General features: G+C 39.5%; 1 protein-coding gene across 1 annotated transcript in view; it reads left to right on the top strand.

The window, feature by feature from the left end:
- The first annotated feature begins 11,133 nt into the window (after positions 1–11,133).
- The window catches only part of Aldh7a1 (aldehyde dehydrogenase 7 family member A1), a 36,277-nt gene continuing 26,789 nt past the window's right edge, over positions 11,134–20,621 (top strand). Inside the window, exons 1-3 of the mRNA XM_026380154.2 lie at positions 11,134–11,350; positions 13,450–13,503; positions 14,113–14,178. Coding sequence (XP_026235939.1) covers positions 11,159–11,350; positions 13,450–13,503; positions 14,113–14,178 — 312 coding nt within the window. The 5' untranslated portion in view covers positions 11,134–11,158. The remainder of the gene's footprint in view (positions 11,351–13,449; positions 13,504–14,112; positions 14,179–20,621) is intronic.

A 20,621-nucleotide genomic window follows, 5' to 3' on the forward strand; every position in this document is an offset into this window, starting at 1 on the left:
CACAACAACAATAAACAAAACAACCCCCCAACCCCCCAAAATAGAAATTTGGCATGGTGGGCACACGCCTGTAATCCCAGCTTTTCTGGGGGCAGAAGCAAGAAGATTGCAAGTTTGATCAGCCTCAGCCATTTAGCAAGATCCTATCTCAAAAAAAAAAAAAAAAAAAAAAAAAGTAAAGTGGCTGGGGAAGTAACTCAGAGATAAAGTGCCCTTGGGTTTAATCCCTAGTATAAAATAAATAAATAGGACTGAGAGTGGAGCTCAGTGGTAGAACCCACTGGGTTCATTCTCCAGTAAGAAGGGAAAAAAACTAAAAATTTATTGTGGCTGAGAGTATAGCTCAGCATAGCTTAGTGGTAGAGTATTTGCCTAGCATACACAAGGCCTTGTGTTCCATCCTGCATTGTAAGAAAAAAAAAAAAAGATTCGGATCCATCTCAATTTATGTCTATGTTGTGATATAGTACCAGCATTCAGCTTAACTAGACCAAAGTCACCTTGAGATTTTACTGTCATGGTTTGTCCCTGAGTAACCTTCAGTTTCCTAGCATGAATAAAACCATAAAAACATGTGGGGCTTTATGACTAGATCCTGGTACCATCAGCACTAGGAATGTGTCTCCTTGATATTAGGTTGTGATAAACTCAATACATTCTGACTTGGATGAATTCTCTTTTGTCCTATTAAATAAACCTCCTCTTTTGACCCAATTGTTGGGATCCACTGGTCTTGCTGCCACCTAAGACCATGCTTCTGTCAGAAAGTTCCCAATAAACTGCACTCTGTGCAAATCCTGGATGTCAGCCTCTTTCTTTGGTTTTTCTAGCACCTCAGCACTGGTCCTCATATGTTAGAACCAGGTTTTCTGGAACATACAGAGATTGTTTTCTTTTTTTCTCCATATGTATCTGTTATCTGAGCACCATTTGTTGAAAATACTTTCTTTTCCCCATTGGATAGCTACTTACTTGTTGGGAAAAAAAAAATCATCTGATGGCTAGGGGTGGTAGAGCATGTACTTTATCATGAATGAGGCCCTGGGTTCAATCCCCAGCTCTAAAAAACAAATCAATCAACCAATCAACAAACAAAAAAATAATTTGAGCATCTGAGTCTATTTTTGAACTCCCTATTCTGTTCTGCTCTTTTTCTATCTTAAAGCTAGTAGCAGCACACTATTTTAATAACTAGCTTAGAGTAAACTTGGATTGAGGTGTTGTTAGTCTTCTAAATTTGCTTTTCTTAGTGGGGTGTTGTGAGGTATGGTGGTAATCCTAGCCACTCAGGAGGCTGAAGCAAGAGGATTGCAAGTTTGAGGCCAGCCTCAGCATCTTAGTAACACTGTCAGCAACTTTGTGAGACTTTATCTCAGAAAATAAAAAGGACTGGGGTTGTAGCTCAATAGCAAAGCACCCCTGAGTTAAATCCTCAGTACCAAAATAAATAAAAATAAATTTGCTTTGGCTATTCTAGGTCCTTTATTTATTTTTTATTTGTTCTTTTTAGACATATGTAACAGTAGAATGTATTTTGGCATATTACACATACAGGGAGTATAATTTATTCTAATTAAAATCCTATTGTGGTTGTACATGATGTGGAGTTACCCTGGTAGTGTATTTAAATACAAGGATAGGGACTGGGGTTGTGGCCCAGTGGTAGAGCACTTGCCTAGCATGTGTGAGACTCTGGGTTCGATTCTCAGCATCACATATAAATAATAAAGTAAATGTCCATTGACAACAAAAAAAATTAAAAAGTAAATAAATACAAGAATAGGGAAGTTATGTCCAATTAATTCTATTGTCCCTCCTATACCCCTCCTGGTTCCTTTCCTGGTCTTTTGCATTTATATATAAATTTTAGAATTAGTCTGTCTAATCAGATGCAGTGGTGCATACCCATAATCCCAGCAACTTGGTAGGCTGAGGCAGAAAGATCATAAGTTCAAGACGAGCCTCAGCAACTTAGTAAGATCCTGTCTCAAAGTTAAAAAAGAACGGTGAGGTATGGAGATATAGTTCAGTGATAAAGTATCCTTGGGTAATCCTCACCACCACACCCATTCACCCACACACAAAGTATATATTTTTACCAAAGAAATATCTAGTGGCATATGTTTGATATTTTGTTGTATCTACAGATCAATTTGGAGAGAACAGATATATTAGCAATATTGGATCTCCAATCCATGATCATGGTATAGCTATCCATTTATTTAGATCTTATTTCATTTCTCTCAGCAACATTTCATAGTTTTAATATTTTTTTAAAGAGAGAGAGAATTTTAATATTTTTTTATTTTTTAGTTTTTGGTGGACACAACATCTTTGTTGGTATGTGGTGCTGAGGATCGAACCCCAGCCGCACGCATGCCAGGCGAGCGCGCTACCACTTGAGTCACATCCCCAGCCTTCATAGTTTTAATATTGTTGAATGTATTTTATTCTAGTTATTCCAAAGTATTTTATTTGAAAAATCATCTTTAAATTAGAACCTGTAATGGTTTAGATATAAGGTGCCCCCAAAAGTTTTTGTGTGAGGCAATGCAAAAAAATTTAGAGGTGAAATGATTAAGAACCTTAACCTAATCAATATATTAATCCCCTCATAGGGATTAACTGGGTTTTAATTGTAGGCAGGAAAGGTATGGCTAGAGGAGCGGGACACTGGGTGCATGCTTTTGTGATGGAGATATATATATATTTATATATTTATATATATATATCTCCATCCATGGGAGAGGAATCTCTGTTTCCTGGTGTTTTCCTCCACCATACTCTTCTGTCATGATGTTCTGCCTTACCTCAGGCCCCAAGGAATGGAGTCAGCTGACTATGGACTAAGACCTCTGAAACCATGATCTTTTTTTTTAGTTGTTGATGGACCTTTATTTTATTTACTCATATGTGGTGCTGAGAATCGAACCCAGTGCCTCACACATGCTAAGCAAGTGCTCTACCACTGAGCCACAACCCCCACCTCCTCTAAGTTTTCTTGTTAGGTGTTTTGTCACAGTGGGAAAAAAAAAAACCAAAAAACAAAAAAACTGTCTAAAAGAGAACCTTCTTACTGAAGTATAATTTACAAAATTTATAAGCTTTATATGTCCAATTCACTGAATTTTGATAAATAAATAAAGCATGTAAACATCACTACAGTTATGATAATAAACACTTCTGCTATACCAAAAATTTCCCTCCTATTTCTTTGCTACCAATCATCTCTCCCAATCTTCTGGCTCCTGGCCACCTCTGATAGGCTTTTTGTCACCATAGTTTTGCTTTTTCTAGTATATCGCATATATAGAGTGATTCAGTATGTCATCTTTGTATTTGGCTTCTTTCACTTAGTATAGTGCCTTTGAGATTAATCTGTGACTTTATGAGAAATGACATACGGTTTTCCAAAGTGCTTGTACCATTTTGTATTTAATCAGCAATGAGTGAGTGAGAGTTTTAGTTGATTCACATCCTACCCAGTATTTGGTTTTGTCAATCTTTTTAATTATAGTCATTTGTATCAGTCAGATATCTTTAGAGAAAGAGAACCAATAGGATATATTTAGAGAGAGATTATTATGAAGAGATTTATTGTGAGAATTGGCTCACCTGATTATGGAGACTGAGACTTCTTCCTACAATCTGCCTTCTGTAAGCTGAAGACTCAGGAAATTCAGTAGCATAGTTCCAATTTGACCCTTGAATATCTCCTGGGCTTCTTGTCTTGCCATGGGATCTCTCCCTCTCTCATCCCCCCCACCATGACACCATTTGCCATGTGAGATAACCAAGGGGGTTCTCACCAGAGCCAAGTCAATGCTGGTGCCATGCCCTTGAGCTTCTAGAATTTGAGCTAAATAAATCTCTATTTTATTTTATTTTTATTTTTTGGTACCAGGGATTGAACCCAGGTATCATATATATTATTGGTACCATATATGTTATTACTATATGATATTTTTCTCACCGTGGTTCATATTTTCATATTATTAATAGTATCATTTGAAAAGTAAAAGGTTTTAATGTTAATAAAGTCCAATTAACAAATTTTTCCGTCTTAAGAATACAGCAGTTTTCATCTAAGAGAGCTGCTTTTCTCCCCTGGAAAGGTGAAATTGGGTAATATTCAATCCCAGGGATGCTTTACCACTGAGCTACTTCCTCAGCCCATTTTTATAATTTATTTAGAAACAAGGTCTTGCTGAGTTGCTTAGGGCCTCACTAAATTGCTGGGACTGGCTTTGAACTCTAGATCCTTCTGCCTCAGCCTCTTGAGCTGCTGAGATTACAGGCATGTGCCACTGTACCCAGCTAAATCTCTCTTCTTTATAAAACATCAGGCCTTGAGTATTTTATGGTAACAGAAGTAATATAAATATATAATAAAATAATAGAAAAATTAAAACACTGAGAACCAGGGGTGCTGATGGTGTAAGTCCCAGTCTGAGTGAAGGAGAAGACCAATGTCAGCTCAAACAGGCAGAGAGAAAGAATTCTCCCTTTCTCTATGTGTGTGTGTGTGTGCTCACTTGAGTTTAATCACTGATAAATTGGATGGTGTCCACCAGGTGGTGGAGGGCACCCAACTTGCTTTACTTATTCTATCAATTCAAATGTTAATCTCTTCCAGGAATAGCCTCAGACATATCCAGAAATAATGTTTAACCAGATATCTGGGTATGCTGTGATCCAGTGAAGTTGGCACATAAAATTAGCCATCACAGCATTTTAGTGCATGTGTAGTAGCATCTCACTGTGGTCTTAATTTGCATCTCCCTAATGAGTAATGATGAACATCTTTTTTATTATGGAGCAAGGGCTCACTGCTCCAAGGACATAGACGCCAATATTATGGCATCCCATTTTTGCGAAGAGAAAAGGCTTTATTGCATGGCTGACTGGCAAGTAAACCAAGAGCTAAAAACTCAAATCTGTCTCCTTGATCAGTTGGTATAAATTTAGTGGAGGAATTTATAGAAAGGGATAGGGGAGAGGTTGCTTGTTGATTGGATGGCATAACTCTTCATAAAAGGCATGTTTCCTTTAAGAGGGGAGTTACATTCTGCCTAGGGGATTTTGAGCTTGCAACATCACTGATCAGAATAACTGGCTTCTTCTATACATGTTCATTTGTGCTTGTGTATGTGTTTTTGCATGAATTACTGGAGACTGAATCCAGGGCTTCACATATGCTAGGCAAATATTCTACCACTAAGAAACATCCTCAGCACTTTCAATTTTTTTTTTTTTTTTGAGATAGGATCTCACTAAATTTCCCAGGCTGGCAATCACCTTGTAATCCTCCTGCCTCAACTACTTTAAATCCTACCTAATTGGGATTACAGGCATACGCCACATCATCAGCTCATGTTCATTATTAAAAAACTGGTTCCATATTTTGCAAGACTCATTAGTGAAAGGCCTGGAGGCTTTTCCTGGAAAAAAACCTTAAGAACTTTGTTATTTGTCACTTTCATGTGCTTATCTGACATTTATATATCTATTTTCTTTCTTTTGTGTGTGTGTGTGTGTGTGTGTGTGTGTGTGTGAGAGAGAGAGAGAGAGAGAGAGAGAGAGAGAGAGAGAGAGAGAGAGGGATTGAGAAACTAATGTGACTCCATTTTTAAAAAATAAATAAATAGTAGCAGCTTCTGCCTCAAGGCCTGTCCTAAGGAAGGGGGCGTGACCCTTGTCCTTGGAAAAACCCACAGAGCACTCCTAAGCACACACCCACCCTGCTAAGTTGTTTGTCTGTAAATAACAGGAGAGGTCTGTGGCGCCAGGTGTCCCTGACTCAGTTAGGCTAGGTGAGGACCCATAGCAACCCTAGCAACCTCCAATCAGCATGAGACAGGGAAAATACCTGGAATGCCAGATGACCCCCCAGTAGTTTATGGTGGTTGATAACATGTGGGAAACCAGGTAGTTTAGCATATACACCCCTTGTGGCCTAAACCAATCAGTTCAAAGGAACCCCCTTCTTGTACTAGCCAATCACCCCTACTCAACTTGTTCCCGCCATTGAATGTGCTAATCAATGTTAAGAGTTGTTGTTTGATTTTCCCGAGGTATGGAATGATTTGCTGAGTGATGTTGTGATGCATAGAGTATCTCCCCAAAACCTATAAAATCTCACTGAACAAAGGACCAGGACTCCCTCCCTGGAACTGCTGCGTCTAACGATTGTGAGTCCAGGCTTGTAATAAAAGCTTGTAATAAAAGCTCTTGTGTGCTTGCATCGGATTCAGCTCCTGGGGGTCTATTGGGGTCCCACGAATTTGGCATAACAATATTAAAACCAGGACCTTACAAATGCTAGGTGAGTATTCTTAACACTGAGTTATATCCCAAACACCGTGTATCTCCTTAGATAAAGAATGAAGTTTTTTGTCCATTTTTAAAAACTCAGGTCCTTTTCTTTTTATTGTTGTAAGCATTCCTTATATATTCTGGAGACAAGCCCTTTACCATACATTATTATTATTTTTTTAGTTATAGACGGACACAATACCTTTATTATTTTATTATTTTTATGTAGTGCCTAGGATCAAACCCAGGGCCTCACATGTGCTAGTTGAGTGCTATACCACTGAACCACAACCCCAGCTTATATATATTATTATTATATGATATATATGATATTTTCTCACCATGGTTCATCTTTTCATATTATTAATAGTATCATTTGAAAAGTAAAAGGTTTTAATGTTAATAAAGTCCAATTAACAAATTTTTTGGTCTTAAGAATACTTTGAAAAACAGCAGTTTTCATCTAAGAGAGCTGCTTTTCTCCTCTGGAAAGGTGAAATTGGGTAATGTTCAATCCCAGAGCTACATAGGCCCTAGAATACTGTTTTCTAGTCCCAAAGAAAGAACTTGGAGGACTCAGCAGAGAGGTTATGGACATTTTATTACTCACTCATTGGCAGCGGCAGGTCTACACCATACCTACAAGCAGGGGCATCTATATGTGATAGGTTGCATACTCACTATACAGGTGGCTTTCTTCAGATGTTTATGAGTACATCCCTTTACTTTACAACCACAGTCACTCTTCAGATTCTCTCCTAAAGATAGGAGATAAGGAAAGTGCCCAGCTCCCCCTCTCCTTTTCTTTGTTACCACATTCTTTTAGAGACTTTCTTATCTTCCTGAAAGCTATTCAAGGAACTGATTAGTATTTAACTCAACAGACAATAACAGGAAATGTTTTTTAATTGTCACAACTTGGGGACTGGGAATGTGGCTTGGTGGTAGAACACTTGCTTAGCATTTATGAGGCCCAAGTTCAATCCTCAGCACCACAAAATTTAAAAAAATAAATAATTGTCACAACTTGATGCTAAAAGAGTTTAGAGGCTTTTTGCTAAAACCACTGATTCTTCACTTGGGCCTGCAAATGTAAAAACCTTGGCATCTTTGTCTCCATTTTGCATCTGTCTCCTTTGCTTTGAATGAATCATGTTGGATTTCAGAAACAGTAGGTCTGATTGATAAGAATTGAGTCCCATGCAGTGGTGAATGCCTGTAATCCCAGTGACTCAAGAGGCTGAGGCAGGAGAATTGCAAATTTGAGACCAACCTCAGTAATTTAGCAGTTTAGTGAGACTCTGTCTCAAAAAAATAATGAATAAATAAAGAGGAGGTTCTGGGGTTCAGTCCCCAGTACCAAATGAAACTAAACAAACAAAAAACATCTTGAGGTGTGTTAAAAAACTGCCCCCCAAGCATTGGCAACTTTCTTATCACGGCTGACAAGTGACAAGGCTCCATCTGACCAATCCTGAGATAATGATGGAATAGACCACAGATTGACCAAGACTGCTTGACTAAGCATATTGCTTGACTATGTAATCTAGGAGCTCATGTCAGTACCCCTGACGACAGGGCTGAGAATGCTGCCTGTTGTCTTCCTGGTACAGCTATACTGATTAAAGTTCCTTTCCTGCTTTTCACCATTACTTATTCTGTTTGGTTTTTGGGTGAATGGCCACCCCTGATTTGTTGTGACCCACCCAAAGCGGGGCCTCTGGCATAAGTCTTTAGTAATATTATCTAGTGGGTGGATGCCAGGGATGCAACTAAATATTCTATAAAGCACAAAACAGTCTATCACTGCAAAGATTTTTTTCCTATGTTTTTCCTTAGAAGTTTTAGTTTTATCTCCTACCTCTAGATGTATAGTCTGTTTTGAATTAAGTATTAGATATAGTATGAAGTAAGGTTTTTTTCTTTCTTTTGCATGTGAATATCCAATTAATATGCCATCATTTATTGAAAGAACTACACTTTACTCATTGAATTTCCTTGACATCTTTATTGAAAATTGACCAACCATATATATGAGTGCTATTTGGGGGGTTCTTTATTCTGTTCCACAGATTTTTTTTTCCTTCAGTGCTTGGGGACCAACCCAAGCCCTCACACATTCCAAGCACATAATCTCCCACTAAGCTATACCTCCATCCCCCTGTTCCAGTGATCTTTGTCTACCACTATATTAATTTGATGGTTTTATTTACCATATAGTCTCATGATAATTGTAAAGTTGTTATAAAATGTTTAATATTTGACAAAATTAAAACAATATATATTGTTTTGGTTATACTAGAGCTTTGTGTTGTAGAGACAGATGAGGTAAGGCACCGAAGATAGCAGGAAACAGTTTTATTTGGCTGTAGCCAGGTTCAGAGGGCACAGCTTTTGCTGTAATCAATCAATCCCCTGAACCTGAGTTCAGGTAGTTGCAGAGTTTTATACCCAGCATCTAAGGGGAAGGGCTCAGAAGTTCACAGTCTGCAGAAGTTTATATAAAAGCAGCTTTTTCTTTCACTGTTTTGGGCAAATTAACCCTTCAAGGACAACACCTGAGAAGGGGAGAGATTCTTCTCCCTTTCTTTCCTCCCCCTGCCTGGTGTTACCATGGAACCCAATTGGTAACTTCTCTTATCTTAAAAATATAGACGGGCTGGGGTTGTGGCTTAGTGGTAGCATGCTTGCCTGGCATGCATGAGGCACTGGGTTCTATTCTCAGCACCACATACAAATAGATAAAATAAAGGTCCATCAACAACTTAAAAAACAAAACAATATATATATATATATATATATATATATATATATATATATATTTACACACACACACACACACACACACACACACACACATACATACATCTTTGTGAAGCCCAGCTCAAGGCCAGATGCCTTGTTTGCACATTTCAATAAATTACTATACTGATATGTTTATGAAAAACTAGTAAGGGGGTGTCCAGCACCTGGAGTGTTGATATCTTCCTGGCTAGTGGCCAAGTAAAACAGGGCAACACGAAAATAGGAAGTTTATCTACATTGAACTCTTTTGCAGAAACTCTTTTGCTGACAGTCCCCAAATCAGCCATGGTGAAGATTTCTGGAGAAACCCAGTTGAGACTTTTCTGTGGAGAAAGGGGGTCACTACATTTGCAATTCCATTTAAATTTTGGCGTTGACTTTCCAATTCTGTTATTTTGATCGAGATTGCATTGAATCTATAGATAAATTCAAGCACTGGAGAGGCTTTCTTAGTTTAGTGTCATTAAATGCTGGAATCATATAGTATTAATCAACAACTCTTCTTTTGATTCTGGCTCATTAAACAGCTGGATAGACCCCAGAGTGTTGATAGGTGCCTGTAATCCCAGTTTCTTTAGAGTCTAAAGCAGGAGAACTGAAAGTTCCAGGCCAGCCTTGGCAACTTAGTGAGATCCTGACTCAAAATAAAATGAAATGGGCTGGGAATGTAGTTCTGTGGAAGAGTGCTGACTGAAAAAAAAAAAAAAGAGGAAAAACAAACAAACAAAAAACCCCAAAAAACAGCAGCAGCAACACCACCGCCAAGTAGTTACTTTCCTAGAGAGAATGTAGCAAGTTGAGGATGTGAGCAGCTAATCTTTGCAAAAGACATTTTTTTTTCTCTGTAAAATTATATCACAGCATTCTGGTTGTAGCAGTTTTTTTTTCTTTTTTCTTTTCTTTCTTACTCTTTTTTTTTTTTTTAAGAATATGATTGATATGAGTTTACCTAGAACAACAGTGTCGCTTAGTAATGGATCAACAAATCAGTTTTTGAAATCGATAAGGTATCCTGAGTGGTAGTAATTCAACAATTTAATGTCGTCAGAGAGCCAGCAGATCTTTTCAGGTCATACTCTTGTCTCCTGCCCAGCTATCTTTGAAAAACAAAGACAGCTAGCACTCACTGAGGATATCCTAAGTAGAAGTCATTTGTACCTATGCTTAATTACAACCCTATGACATATTTGACAAGTTGTTTAGAAAAGTAGAATTGGCCATGTGCAAACTTTGTTATTTTCAATTGAGGTGGTTAAAGTGTGTCCAGTTCAGTCAGTACATTTAGAAGGCAGAAGATATATAGGGCTGGTGGGGATGTAGCTCAGTGAAAGTCGCTTTCCCAACATGCCAACAAGGCCATGGGTTCAACCCCCAATATTGCAAAAGAAAAAGAAAAAAAAAAAAAAAAAGAAGACACAATGTAAAGGTAGTTGATCAAAACACATCTGTGTTTTTCAAAAGTAAGAGTATACTGAGACAGGATATTTATTTAGAAGGAAATGCAATAATTTGGTATTTTTCATTTATGATGACACTTAATTTGTAATTTACCCTCCCCCCACCAGAAAACTTCCCAGGCTACTTCAGGGACCAGGGACATCACCATGACTTGAGAAGTGGTTAGAAATGCCAATCTTCAGACCCCAGCCCAGATCTAGATTCAGAATGGGTACTGAACACCATGGTCAGAGTGATTAAATGCATATTGCAGTTGTCAAAGCTCTGCTCTAACCTAGTATACTCCAGAGGCAGCATTTTGTTGAACAGAATTCCTAGCACGTGTCCCGGTCCCTGAAGTCTTTCACCGGGTGGCAACCCGCCAACCTCCCCGCCCTTCCCTCAGCTGTCTAGTGTTGTTCCAAGCTGGGGTTAATCTCCGAGCTCCGCGGGAAGAAGGTCCTGAGCTTGCAGGCCGCTGTGGGGGCCGTGCTGGGAGGCAGGGCCCAGGCCTGCCCAATGGACTCTCGCGGAGGCTGGGCGGGACTCTTATTTCAGCCGCCTTCCAGACTGCAGGCGCGTCACGCGTCCGGGACTCAGGATGTGGTATTTTGCTCGCGCGCTTTGTGTGAACGCTGCAAAGAACAGCAAGCTTCTAGGACTTTGGAACAGGCCTGCTGCCTTCATGTCCACTCTGCTGATCAATCAGCCCCAGTATACTTGGCTGAAGGAGCTGGGGCTCCGCGAGGAAAACGAGGGCGTGTATAATGGAAGCTGGGGCGGCCAGGGAGAGGTATGCGGCCCCTGGAGAAATCTCTGCCGCTGGGGTTTGCTGGGGAGGCTGGGCAGGCTCTGCCTTACCCGACTCCCGCTGGCCCTGGCGGCGGTTGTGCTGGATGGGACGTTTTGAAGCTACACAGAGTGCCTTTACAAGTAAAACCAAAACCAAAAATAGGACAATCCTTAGATTTTTAGGTCTTTGCGTGCCACGAAGAATCCAAGCCATTTTGGAGCTGGTAGGAGGCTAGATCCACTCATATTTAAAACCTTATGGCAGCGTCTTGCTTGGGATTTGTAGTGAGAGACGCCACACACTTTGCTGAGCAGTTGATCTTAATTATGAGCACGACTGTAGCTCTTAAAAAGTAACGGTGTAAGTTTTATGTTGTCCTTTTTATTGGTCTTTTCTTTTTGGTACTGGAATTGAACCCGGGGTACTTCCCCCATGAGCTATATCTCCAGTTCCTTTTTATGAGACATGGTCTCACTAAGTTGCTGAGGCTGACATGGAATTTGGGGTCCTCCTGCCTCAGCCTCCCAAGTGACTGGAATTACAGGCATACACTACCGCGCCAGGTTTATGTCCTCTTTCTGGACTCCGGTGGACAAAGTTTTACTTGCTAAAATCGTGTGAACTTCTTTAAAAATGGGATTTCCAGCATTTCTCTATTACGCAGAGTTTGACACCGTGCCTGGCACCCTTAGTCTTCAAAAATATGTTTTATAGAATGCAATGAAAAGGTAAGGTTATTGTGCTGCTCTCCCCCCCCCCCCCCCCGCTTTTTTTGGAAAAAATGTGGCCTACAAAAGGAAGCTTTTATAGGAAAATGTTATGTAACCTTCAGTTCAGGTGACTATTTAATAAATAAACTGCTTTGATAGAGGAAATATATTTTTCATTTATCTGTGGCAGTAGGAGATGCAGGTGATTTTAATTGTTCTCCAGATTTCATTCAATGGTAGTTTCCTTTTTTTTTTTTTCCTAATCATTAGGCTCTTCCATTAAATACTCTCTCCTGATGGCCTTTTAATTGTACATTGGGTTTTTTTTTTTTTTTTTCCCCATAATCGACCTGAAACCTCTCCAGTTTGTGTGGACATAGGCTTTTGTCATAGTCATCTAGAGTTTACTATTTCATCTTCAGACCAGAGGGTGGGCGGAATAAGGGAGAGAAGGAATGAGTAAAACTTTGTTAGTTTGGTCTGCTAATTGAAAAAGAGTTGAAATAACTTGTCACATTAAGGCCTTTGTTTGTATACCTAATATTTAGATGGCAAGGGTGGGTTTTAGGGAAAGGTGGTTCCTAATGAAAGGCCTATCTCTGTAGAGTCTGTGTCCCCCCCCCCCCTTTGTACTGGGACAAGTCCAGGGTCTCACATACATGAAGCAATTGCTCTGCCACTGAACTACATCCTCAGCCCTTTAAATTGTTGAGAGAGGATCTTTTTCAGTTACCCAGGCTGACCTCTAACTTGTGATTAGTACCTGGGATTACAGGTGTGTGCCACCATGCTGTAGAGTGGTTTTGTCACAGGGCAACATGTCTCCGGATAGGGGTGTTAGGAAGGGAAATTTAACTCGGAACCAGCAGTGTTCTTGGCATATGTGACAGTAAAGACTTTTGGCACAAGCCAGACAAAGGCATAGACAGAGATTTATTTAGAAAGTGGATGCACATTCAAGGGACAATGAAGGCTATCTTGAGAGTGAGAAGCCGGGCCTGGAACTGGGGGTCCAATATTTATAGAAGGGCTGTAGCAGTGGCTGGACTGGAGGTGGAGCCAGGGTGGAGCTGCATAATTTTGTGCCATTTTTCCTTGTACTTGCATAGTTCCCTCATCTACAAGGGCAAGGGCCAAAGGCCTGTTGGTTAAAATTTACAGCTGTGCTTTCTGCATCTCAGTAGCTCATGGTTGTTTCTTTTAAGACTTAATTTCTCTCTCTCTTTATACTGAATCTGACTTATTTTAATTGTAACAATGTAAAGTATTCTATCTTGGACATTGTATCTTCTCCCTCTCCCCATGTTTCTTCTTCAGTCTGTTCCCTCAATTTGGAAGGAATTGTGATTTCTGTAAATAATGGTCATTTTTTTGGGGTTTTGTTTTTAGGTTATTACAACCTATTGTCCTGCTAACAATGAACCAATAGCAAGAGTCCGGCAGGTAAGCTTTTAAAATTCAAACTGTTCACAGGGAGTTTTTGCAAACTTTCTTTAGAGATAGAATCCTATTAGGCAGGTCAAGAGCAATACAAATATACAAATGCAAAGAATAAGGTGTTTCTGTTTCATTTGACATTAAAGAATGTCTGAGAGAGACTGTCTACTTTTAGGGTGGGTATGGCATGTCCTAGAGAAGGTGAACCCTAGAGAGGACTAAGGAGTTTCATTTAACACCGCGCTTCTCTATCTCCTGAGGGTTTTTGTTAGAATATAGTTTCTGATTCCTTAAGTCTGGGTGGGAGCCCGAGGTCTTCGATTCTAACACAGGTCAGGTGATTTGCTCAGATAAAACCAGTGGACCTTGCTTTGAAAATCAAGGTTTTAAAGCAGAGCTGGAGTCCATTCTATCCTCCTGGGTTCTGGCCAGATTTTGAAAGCTCGGACTGTAAAAATCATCCTCAATCATATATCTCAGGGATATCCGGAAACTTTCCAGTTTGTATCCAAAAATGTCTCTGTGTTCTTGAAGAAGGTCATCACCTTCCTTTACTGTTTCCTTTTTCTCTCCTCCTAATTCTTTTTTTTTTCCCCCTCCTAATTCTTAATGTAGGCCAGTGTGGCAGACTATGAAGAAACTATAAAGAAAGCAAGAGAAGCTTGGAAAGTCTGGGCAGATGTAAGTATGTTATTTGTGGTCTAAAGCACAGAAGAGGTCCTTTCTTAATTGTGATGAGATAAACAAACATCTGATCAGCAAGTCACTGCCTCTCACTGAAACATGGGCTGCTTGAGGCTGTGATGCTGAAATTGGGGCAGCAATTTGTCTCCACTCAATTTCTGAGAATTTTCTGTGTTTGGCATTCATTGAATGCATAATTTTATTTGAAAAATAAAAAAAAATCTTTTTATTTAAAAAAAAATTTTAGTTGTAGATGGACACAATACCTTTATTTTATTTATATTACATTACATTATTTAATTTACATTTACATTATTTTATTCATTTACATTATAATACATTATTTACTTATTTTTTTAATGTGGAGCGGAGAATTGAACCCAGTGCCTCACATGTGCTGGACAAGTGCTTTACCACTGAGCTACAACCCCAGCCCCTGAATTAGTTATTTAAAATGGATTAAAATTTTGTATTTATGCAGTATGAACTTGAGCTACAAATATTATCCTCTGAAGTTATAAGTAAGCAAGTAGAAAAAGAATGGAAGATCTTTTTAAAAAAGTACTTATTTGTTTCTCTTTGTCCCTCCTGCCAGATTGACCTGGGAAGGATGCAGTAGGTCAGTATGCCTGGCCTCAAGAGCAACCACAACATCTCTTATCTCAGGGCAAGGGGTTGTAGGCAGAGTCTACCTTCCCGGTCTAAATCTCTATCAGGTGTCAAATTAGCAAACCTGAGAACCGTGTCTGGTCTGGGCGGGGCCACACTGACCCAGTGTGGGCTGGCTCCTGAGGAGGGAAAAGTAAAGGAGAGCAGGGATAGTTTGGATTTCTCCATTTCCCTCTGCCCTCCATCTTCAGAGTGCTTTGTCATATAAAGGGGAGGCTATAAATGCCATCTTCTGAAGTTGTCCTGAGAGTTGAGTTTATTACTTAAAGTGCTTATAGGAAAGTCTGATATATAGCAAGTTCCAGTGTGTTATAAAACCATTTGCTGCTGACACTGAGACTGCTGAGCCTCAGTGTTTTCTCTGAGTTAGTAATTGCAAAGAGAGTTGGGGCTGTGGCAGGTAGGAGGGGGCAGACTCCTGGGTTGTATACACAGTTGTCCTCAGCTAAGATCATCTTTCTGCAAAACATGGAAAACATCTTTCCTCTACTTTTATTCTGGATGTAAGTAGGCTGAGGGTTCCACTTTATGCAATAAAAAATAAGCAGAAAAATACCACTTACACAAGTTAACAGTTTCCTAAGTAAAGTTCACATATCTGAGTGATGTCCCAAACAGTATCATTTAAGATTACATTTTCTAATTGTAGAAATAATACATCTTATTAAAAAAAAAAAAAAGATCTCCGCATGGTGGTACACACCTATAATTCCAGTTGCAAATAGGGAGGTGAGGGAGAAAGATTTCAAGTTTGAGGCCAGCATGGGCAATTTAGCAGGACCCTATCTTAAAATTTAAAAAAGGGCTGAGGTTATAGTTTAGCAGCAGAGCACTTGCTTATCATGCAAGAGTCTTTGGGTTTAATCCCTGGCATGCCACCCGCCACCAAAAAAAAGTTTGTTGTTAGTATTCTTTTGCTGTGACAAAATACTAGAGAAAATCAACTTAAAAGAAGAAAAATTTGGGGCTGAGGTTGTGGCTCAGTTGTAGAGCGCTCGCCTCACATGTGCAAGACCCTGGGTTCGATCCTCAGTACCACATAAAAATAAATAAGTGAAATAAAGGTATTGTGTCCAACTATAAGTAAAACAAGTACAATAAATATATTAAAAAAAAAAGAAGAAAGATTTGTTTTGGCTTATGGGTTCAGAGGTTTCATTCCATGGCCTGCTGGTACCATTTTTTTATGTAAGTCAGATCATCGTGGTGGGGAACACATGATGGAGCAAAGCTATTCACCTTGCAGTCAAGAATTAGAAAAAGAGGCAGAGCCCAGGTTTCTCTTTCAAGGGCATGACTCTAGTGATCTACCTCTAACTAGGCTCTAGTCCTAAAATTTCTCCCACCTCCCAATAGCATCACTAACTGAGAATCAAGCCTTCAACATGTAAGCCTTTGGAGGACATTTCAGATCCAAAGTATAATAAAATAATCGTATTTAGCCAGGCATGATGGCATACTCCCTCGGGAGGCTGAGGAAGGAGAATCAGCAGTTCAAAACCAGCATCAGCAAAAGTGAGACACTAAGTAACTCAGTGAGACCCCGTCACTAAATAAAAATACAAAATAGGGCTGGGGATGTGGCTCAATGGTCAAGCGCCCCTGAGTTCAGTCCCTGGTACTTTCCCCAACCCCTGAATCCCAACCTCCTCAATACAGAGAGGCCATTTGAATTGTGTTTTGGTGCATTTTCTTCCAGGCTTGTATATTTACTCCATAGTTGTGATTATTATACATACATGTATATATGGTGGGTGGAAAATTTTGTGACCTGTGTTATCATTGCATACCAGTCTAAAGTACTGTACAATTTTTAAGTTAATACATATACTTTAAAAAAACGAATACTTCATTTTTAGATTGGTTTTAGGTTTACAGAAATATGAACAGAAAGTGTATATTTCATGTTTACTCCTCTTCCCAGGTTTTTTTGCAATATTAATATCTTGCATTATTGATGAGCCAATATTTCTACAGTATTATTAATTAAAGTATATAATTTAGGGTTCATTATATATACATTGTTTTGGATGCTACTGCAATGTCACTTTTTTTTTTAATTTTGTGGTGGTGGTTTTACTAAGTTGCTCAGGCTTGCCTCAAATCTGGGATCTTTTTGCCTCAGCTTCCTGAGTAGCTGGGTAGATGTAGGTATAATTTTACCTGTCTTCTGACTAGAAGCATCTAGTGTATTACCCAGGGTAAATACAAGCAGTTTGGGGTGGGGGGACAGGAAGTTTGTGTAATCTTTTCCTGAACTGGCTTTTAAGGCTCTGCTCTTTGTGGGGGTGGTTGGTATCTGACATATTGGAGATCTTTCTTGAATATTGTGCTGTACTTTTTTGGGTTGGACCTCATTAGTAGTCTACTCTGTGTCTAATGTGCCTTCTCATGCTGCTGATGCTTTTTAGATCTCCTAATAGAGTGGGGTTGCTAAGTGACAATAGGTCACTTTCCTAGGTGATAGTAAGAGAGCCAGTTGGAGATCCTGCTAGTTAGAGTTTGAGTTAAGCAACTGAGTTCAAAGTTTAGGGTAGAATCTGAGCTTTTCCAGACTGCCTCTGGGGCTCTTGCTGGTAGGGCAGTGACTTAGAGAGGTAATGGATGCCTCAAACAAGAATAGACCAGAGTTTGCTGCCCTTCAGTCTTCAAGCTTCCATCTTGGATCCTCCCTCCTGGGGCTGCCTCCTTTCTGCTGGCCTTGCATGTGTTAGGATAAACCAGTTTCATTTAGTTTTTTTTTTTTTTTGTACCAGAGATTGAACCCAGGGTTGCTTAGCCACAACCTCAACCATATATATAATCTTTTTTATTTTTTTTTGGTGGTGGTGCTGGGGATGAAACCCAGGGCCTTGTACATGTGAGGCAAGCACTCTACCAACTGAGCTGTGTCCCCAGCCTCCTTTTTAATATTTTATATAGATACAGGGTCTCATTAAATTGCTTAAGGCCTTGCTAAATTGCTGAGGCTGGCTTGAAACTTGTGATTCTCCTGCCTCAGCCTTCTGAGCTGCTGGGATTACAGGCATACTCCACTGTGCCTGGCTCATTTACTTTACTTGAGTTAAGCCTGGGATTTTTTCAGAGGGAATATTCTTCTTAAAGGGAAATGAAATCAAAATATGAATATATGGGAAGGCAGTTTATAAAACCGATTTCCTCTTACCTAAAACCAACCACAGAGAACGTGGTCAGGAATACTGAGACTTGCTGCTTTGCTTCATGAGTCAGTTTTGGCCCAGTTTTTGCTCCTCTTCATCCCTGGTGTGTCCTTAGTTTTCTTTCATTTTGGTGAGAGTTGGAATCTCTCCCATCCCTTGAGGACAGGAACTGTTAATGAGCCATTTTCTCCTAAATGTAGAAATACCAGATAACTGGTAGCTTTTTAACATGGGTATCTGTTTTTATTTTCCCCAAAGTCATTTTATCTGTTTTGGGGGGAGGAACTGGGGATTGAACTCAGGGGCACTCAATCACTAAGTCACATCCCCAGCCCTGTTTTGTATTTTCTTTAGAGATAGGGTCCCATTGAATTTTTTAGCTTTTGCTGAGGCTGGCTTTGAAATCCTGATTCTCCTGCCTCAGCCTCCTGAGCTGCTGGGATTACAGGCATGTGCCACTGTGCCCAGCTCCCCAGCCCATTTTTGTATTTCATTTAGAGACAGTATCTCACTGACTTGCTTAGTGCCTTGCTAAGTTGCTGAGGCTGGTTTTGAACTTGGAATTCTCCTGCCTCCACCTCTTAAACCGCTGGGATTTTGGGTCTTTTTTTTTGAAACGAGTTCTCGCTATGTTATAGGCTGCTCTCAAACTGTGGGATCAAGTGACTTTCCCACCTCAGCCTCCTGAGTGCTGGGATTATAGGTATGCACCACCATTCATGGCTCCTCAAATTCTTACCTAATCTTTTCCTCAATGCTTTCAGTTCCCCACACATGACTATATTTGATGTTCATTCTACATGTGACTTCATTAGTGCAGGGATGAGGACAGTTGGTGCCTATCTTCCCAGATCTTGTTAAGTAGATCTGACTGGCTTTGAACTTGTCATCTACCTGCCTTAGCCTCTATAATAGCTGGGATTACTTGGGAGTCATGAGCCAGCATATCTGAATAGTTGAAACATTATTAAATGCAAGCTTTTGCTAGGAAATATATAGGAGCTGTGCTAATTTATTTAACATTACAAATTCTTGTTTCCTGTTTATAAAAGAATGCATGTATTATAAAAATGACAAACTTTTATTTTAGTAGGGTGACCTGCAAAATACTGGCTCCTCCCCTCAAATCATCCTTGTCCAATAGTTGCACTTGCATCTATCTGGATTTTCAAGTCAGAGACCTGAGAGTCATCTTTAGTTCTTCTATTTTCCCTATTTTTTAGACTTGTCTTAGATCTGTTCCATTAGTGTGTCCTGTCAATTCTACTTCCAAAATTAGATCTGGAGTTCACTTTGTCTCCCTTGGTATCACTGTAGTGTTAAGACCAAGTCACTTTGATCTTTTGCCCTGGCTACTGTAATTTGTGTGTGTGTGTGTGTGTGTGTGTGTGTGTGTGTGTGTGTGTTTTACTGAGGGTGGAACCCAGGTCTTCATGCTAGGCAGGTGCTCTACCCTTGAGCTATGTGCCCAGGACTTCTTAAAATTTTGACACAGGGAGTTGCTAAACTGCCCAGGCTGACCTGCAACTTATGATCTTCCTGCTTCAGTTTCCTGAGTAGTTGTGATTACAGGTGTGAAACCCTGTTCCCAGCTATAATATGTTCTTAACTGGTATATCCCTGCTTCTGTTCTTTCCCCTTCAATTTATTTCCTATTTGTCAGATAGTGATATTGAAAGATAAAGGAAATCATCTTATTCTGTACCTTAAAAAATTAAAGATTTTTGCATTGTACCAGGGGTAAGATTCCAACTCCTTAAAAGCCTCTGAGAGTTTTAGATATACTGGCTTTCCAGCCAGCCCTTTTTGTTTTCCATGATCCCTCTTACACATTTTTTCCTTTCTCTGGAAGAATCTTCCTCTGGCTAAATGTCTCCCATTCTTCTGGTTTCAGCTTAAGTTTTACCTCCTTAGATATTTTCCCTGTGAACTTTTTAGGTAAAGCATCTTGTCCATTTACTCAGTGTGGTGAGTACATGAGTAGAGTACATGAGTGTCTTCTGTATTTCACTATCTTTTCCCCCACTTTGTCTTTATAGCCCTGATGACAATTTGTAATCTCTCTCTCTCTCTCTCTCTCTCTCTCGCCCTCGTACTAGGGATGAATCCAGGGGCACTTAACCACTAAGCTACATCCCTGGCCCTTTTGTTTATTATTATTATTTTTTAAATACATGACAATAGTGGAATGCATTATAATCCTTTTTACAAATATAGAGCATAATTTTTCGTATCTCTGTATATAAAGTATGTTCACATCAATTTATGCCATTATGCATTACTCTTTTTTTTGCATTACAATTTTTTTTATATATTTTTTAAGTTTTTGACAGACCTTTATTTATTTTATATTTGGTGCTGAGAATCGAACCCAGTGCCTCACACATGCCAGGCAAGTGCACTACCGCTGAGCCCCAGCCCCAGTCCAACATTACAATTCTTTTTTTTTTTTAATTTATTTTTTAGTTGGACACAATATCTTTTTTAATTTATTTTTATGTGGTGCTGAGGATCCAACCCAGGGCCTCACATGTGCTAGGCGAGCTCTCTATCGCTGAGCCACAACCTCAGCCCCCTAACATTACAATTCTTAATACACATATATACCAC

This window comes from Urocitellus parryii, chromosome 1, assembly GCF_045843805.1.
Source record: "Urocitellus parryii isolate mUroPar1 chromosome 1, mUroPar1.hap1, whole genome shotgun sequence".
Classification (NCBI taxonomy): Eukaryota; Metazoa; Chordata; class Mammalia; order Rodentia; family Sciuridae; genus Urocitellus; species Urocitellus parryii.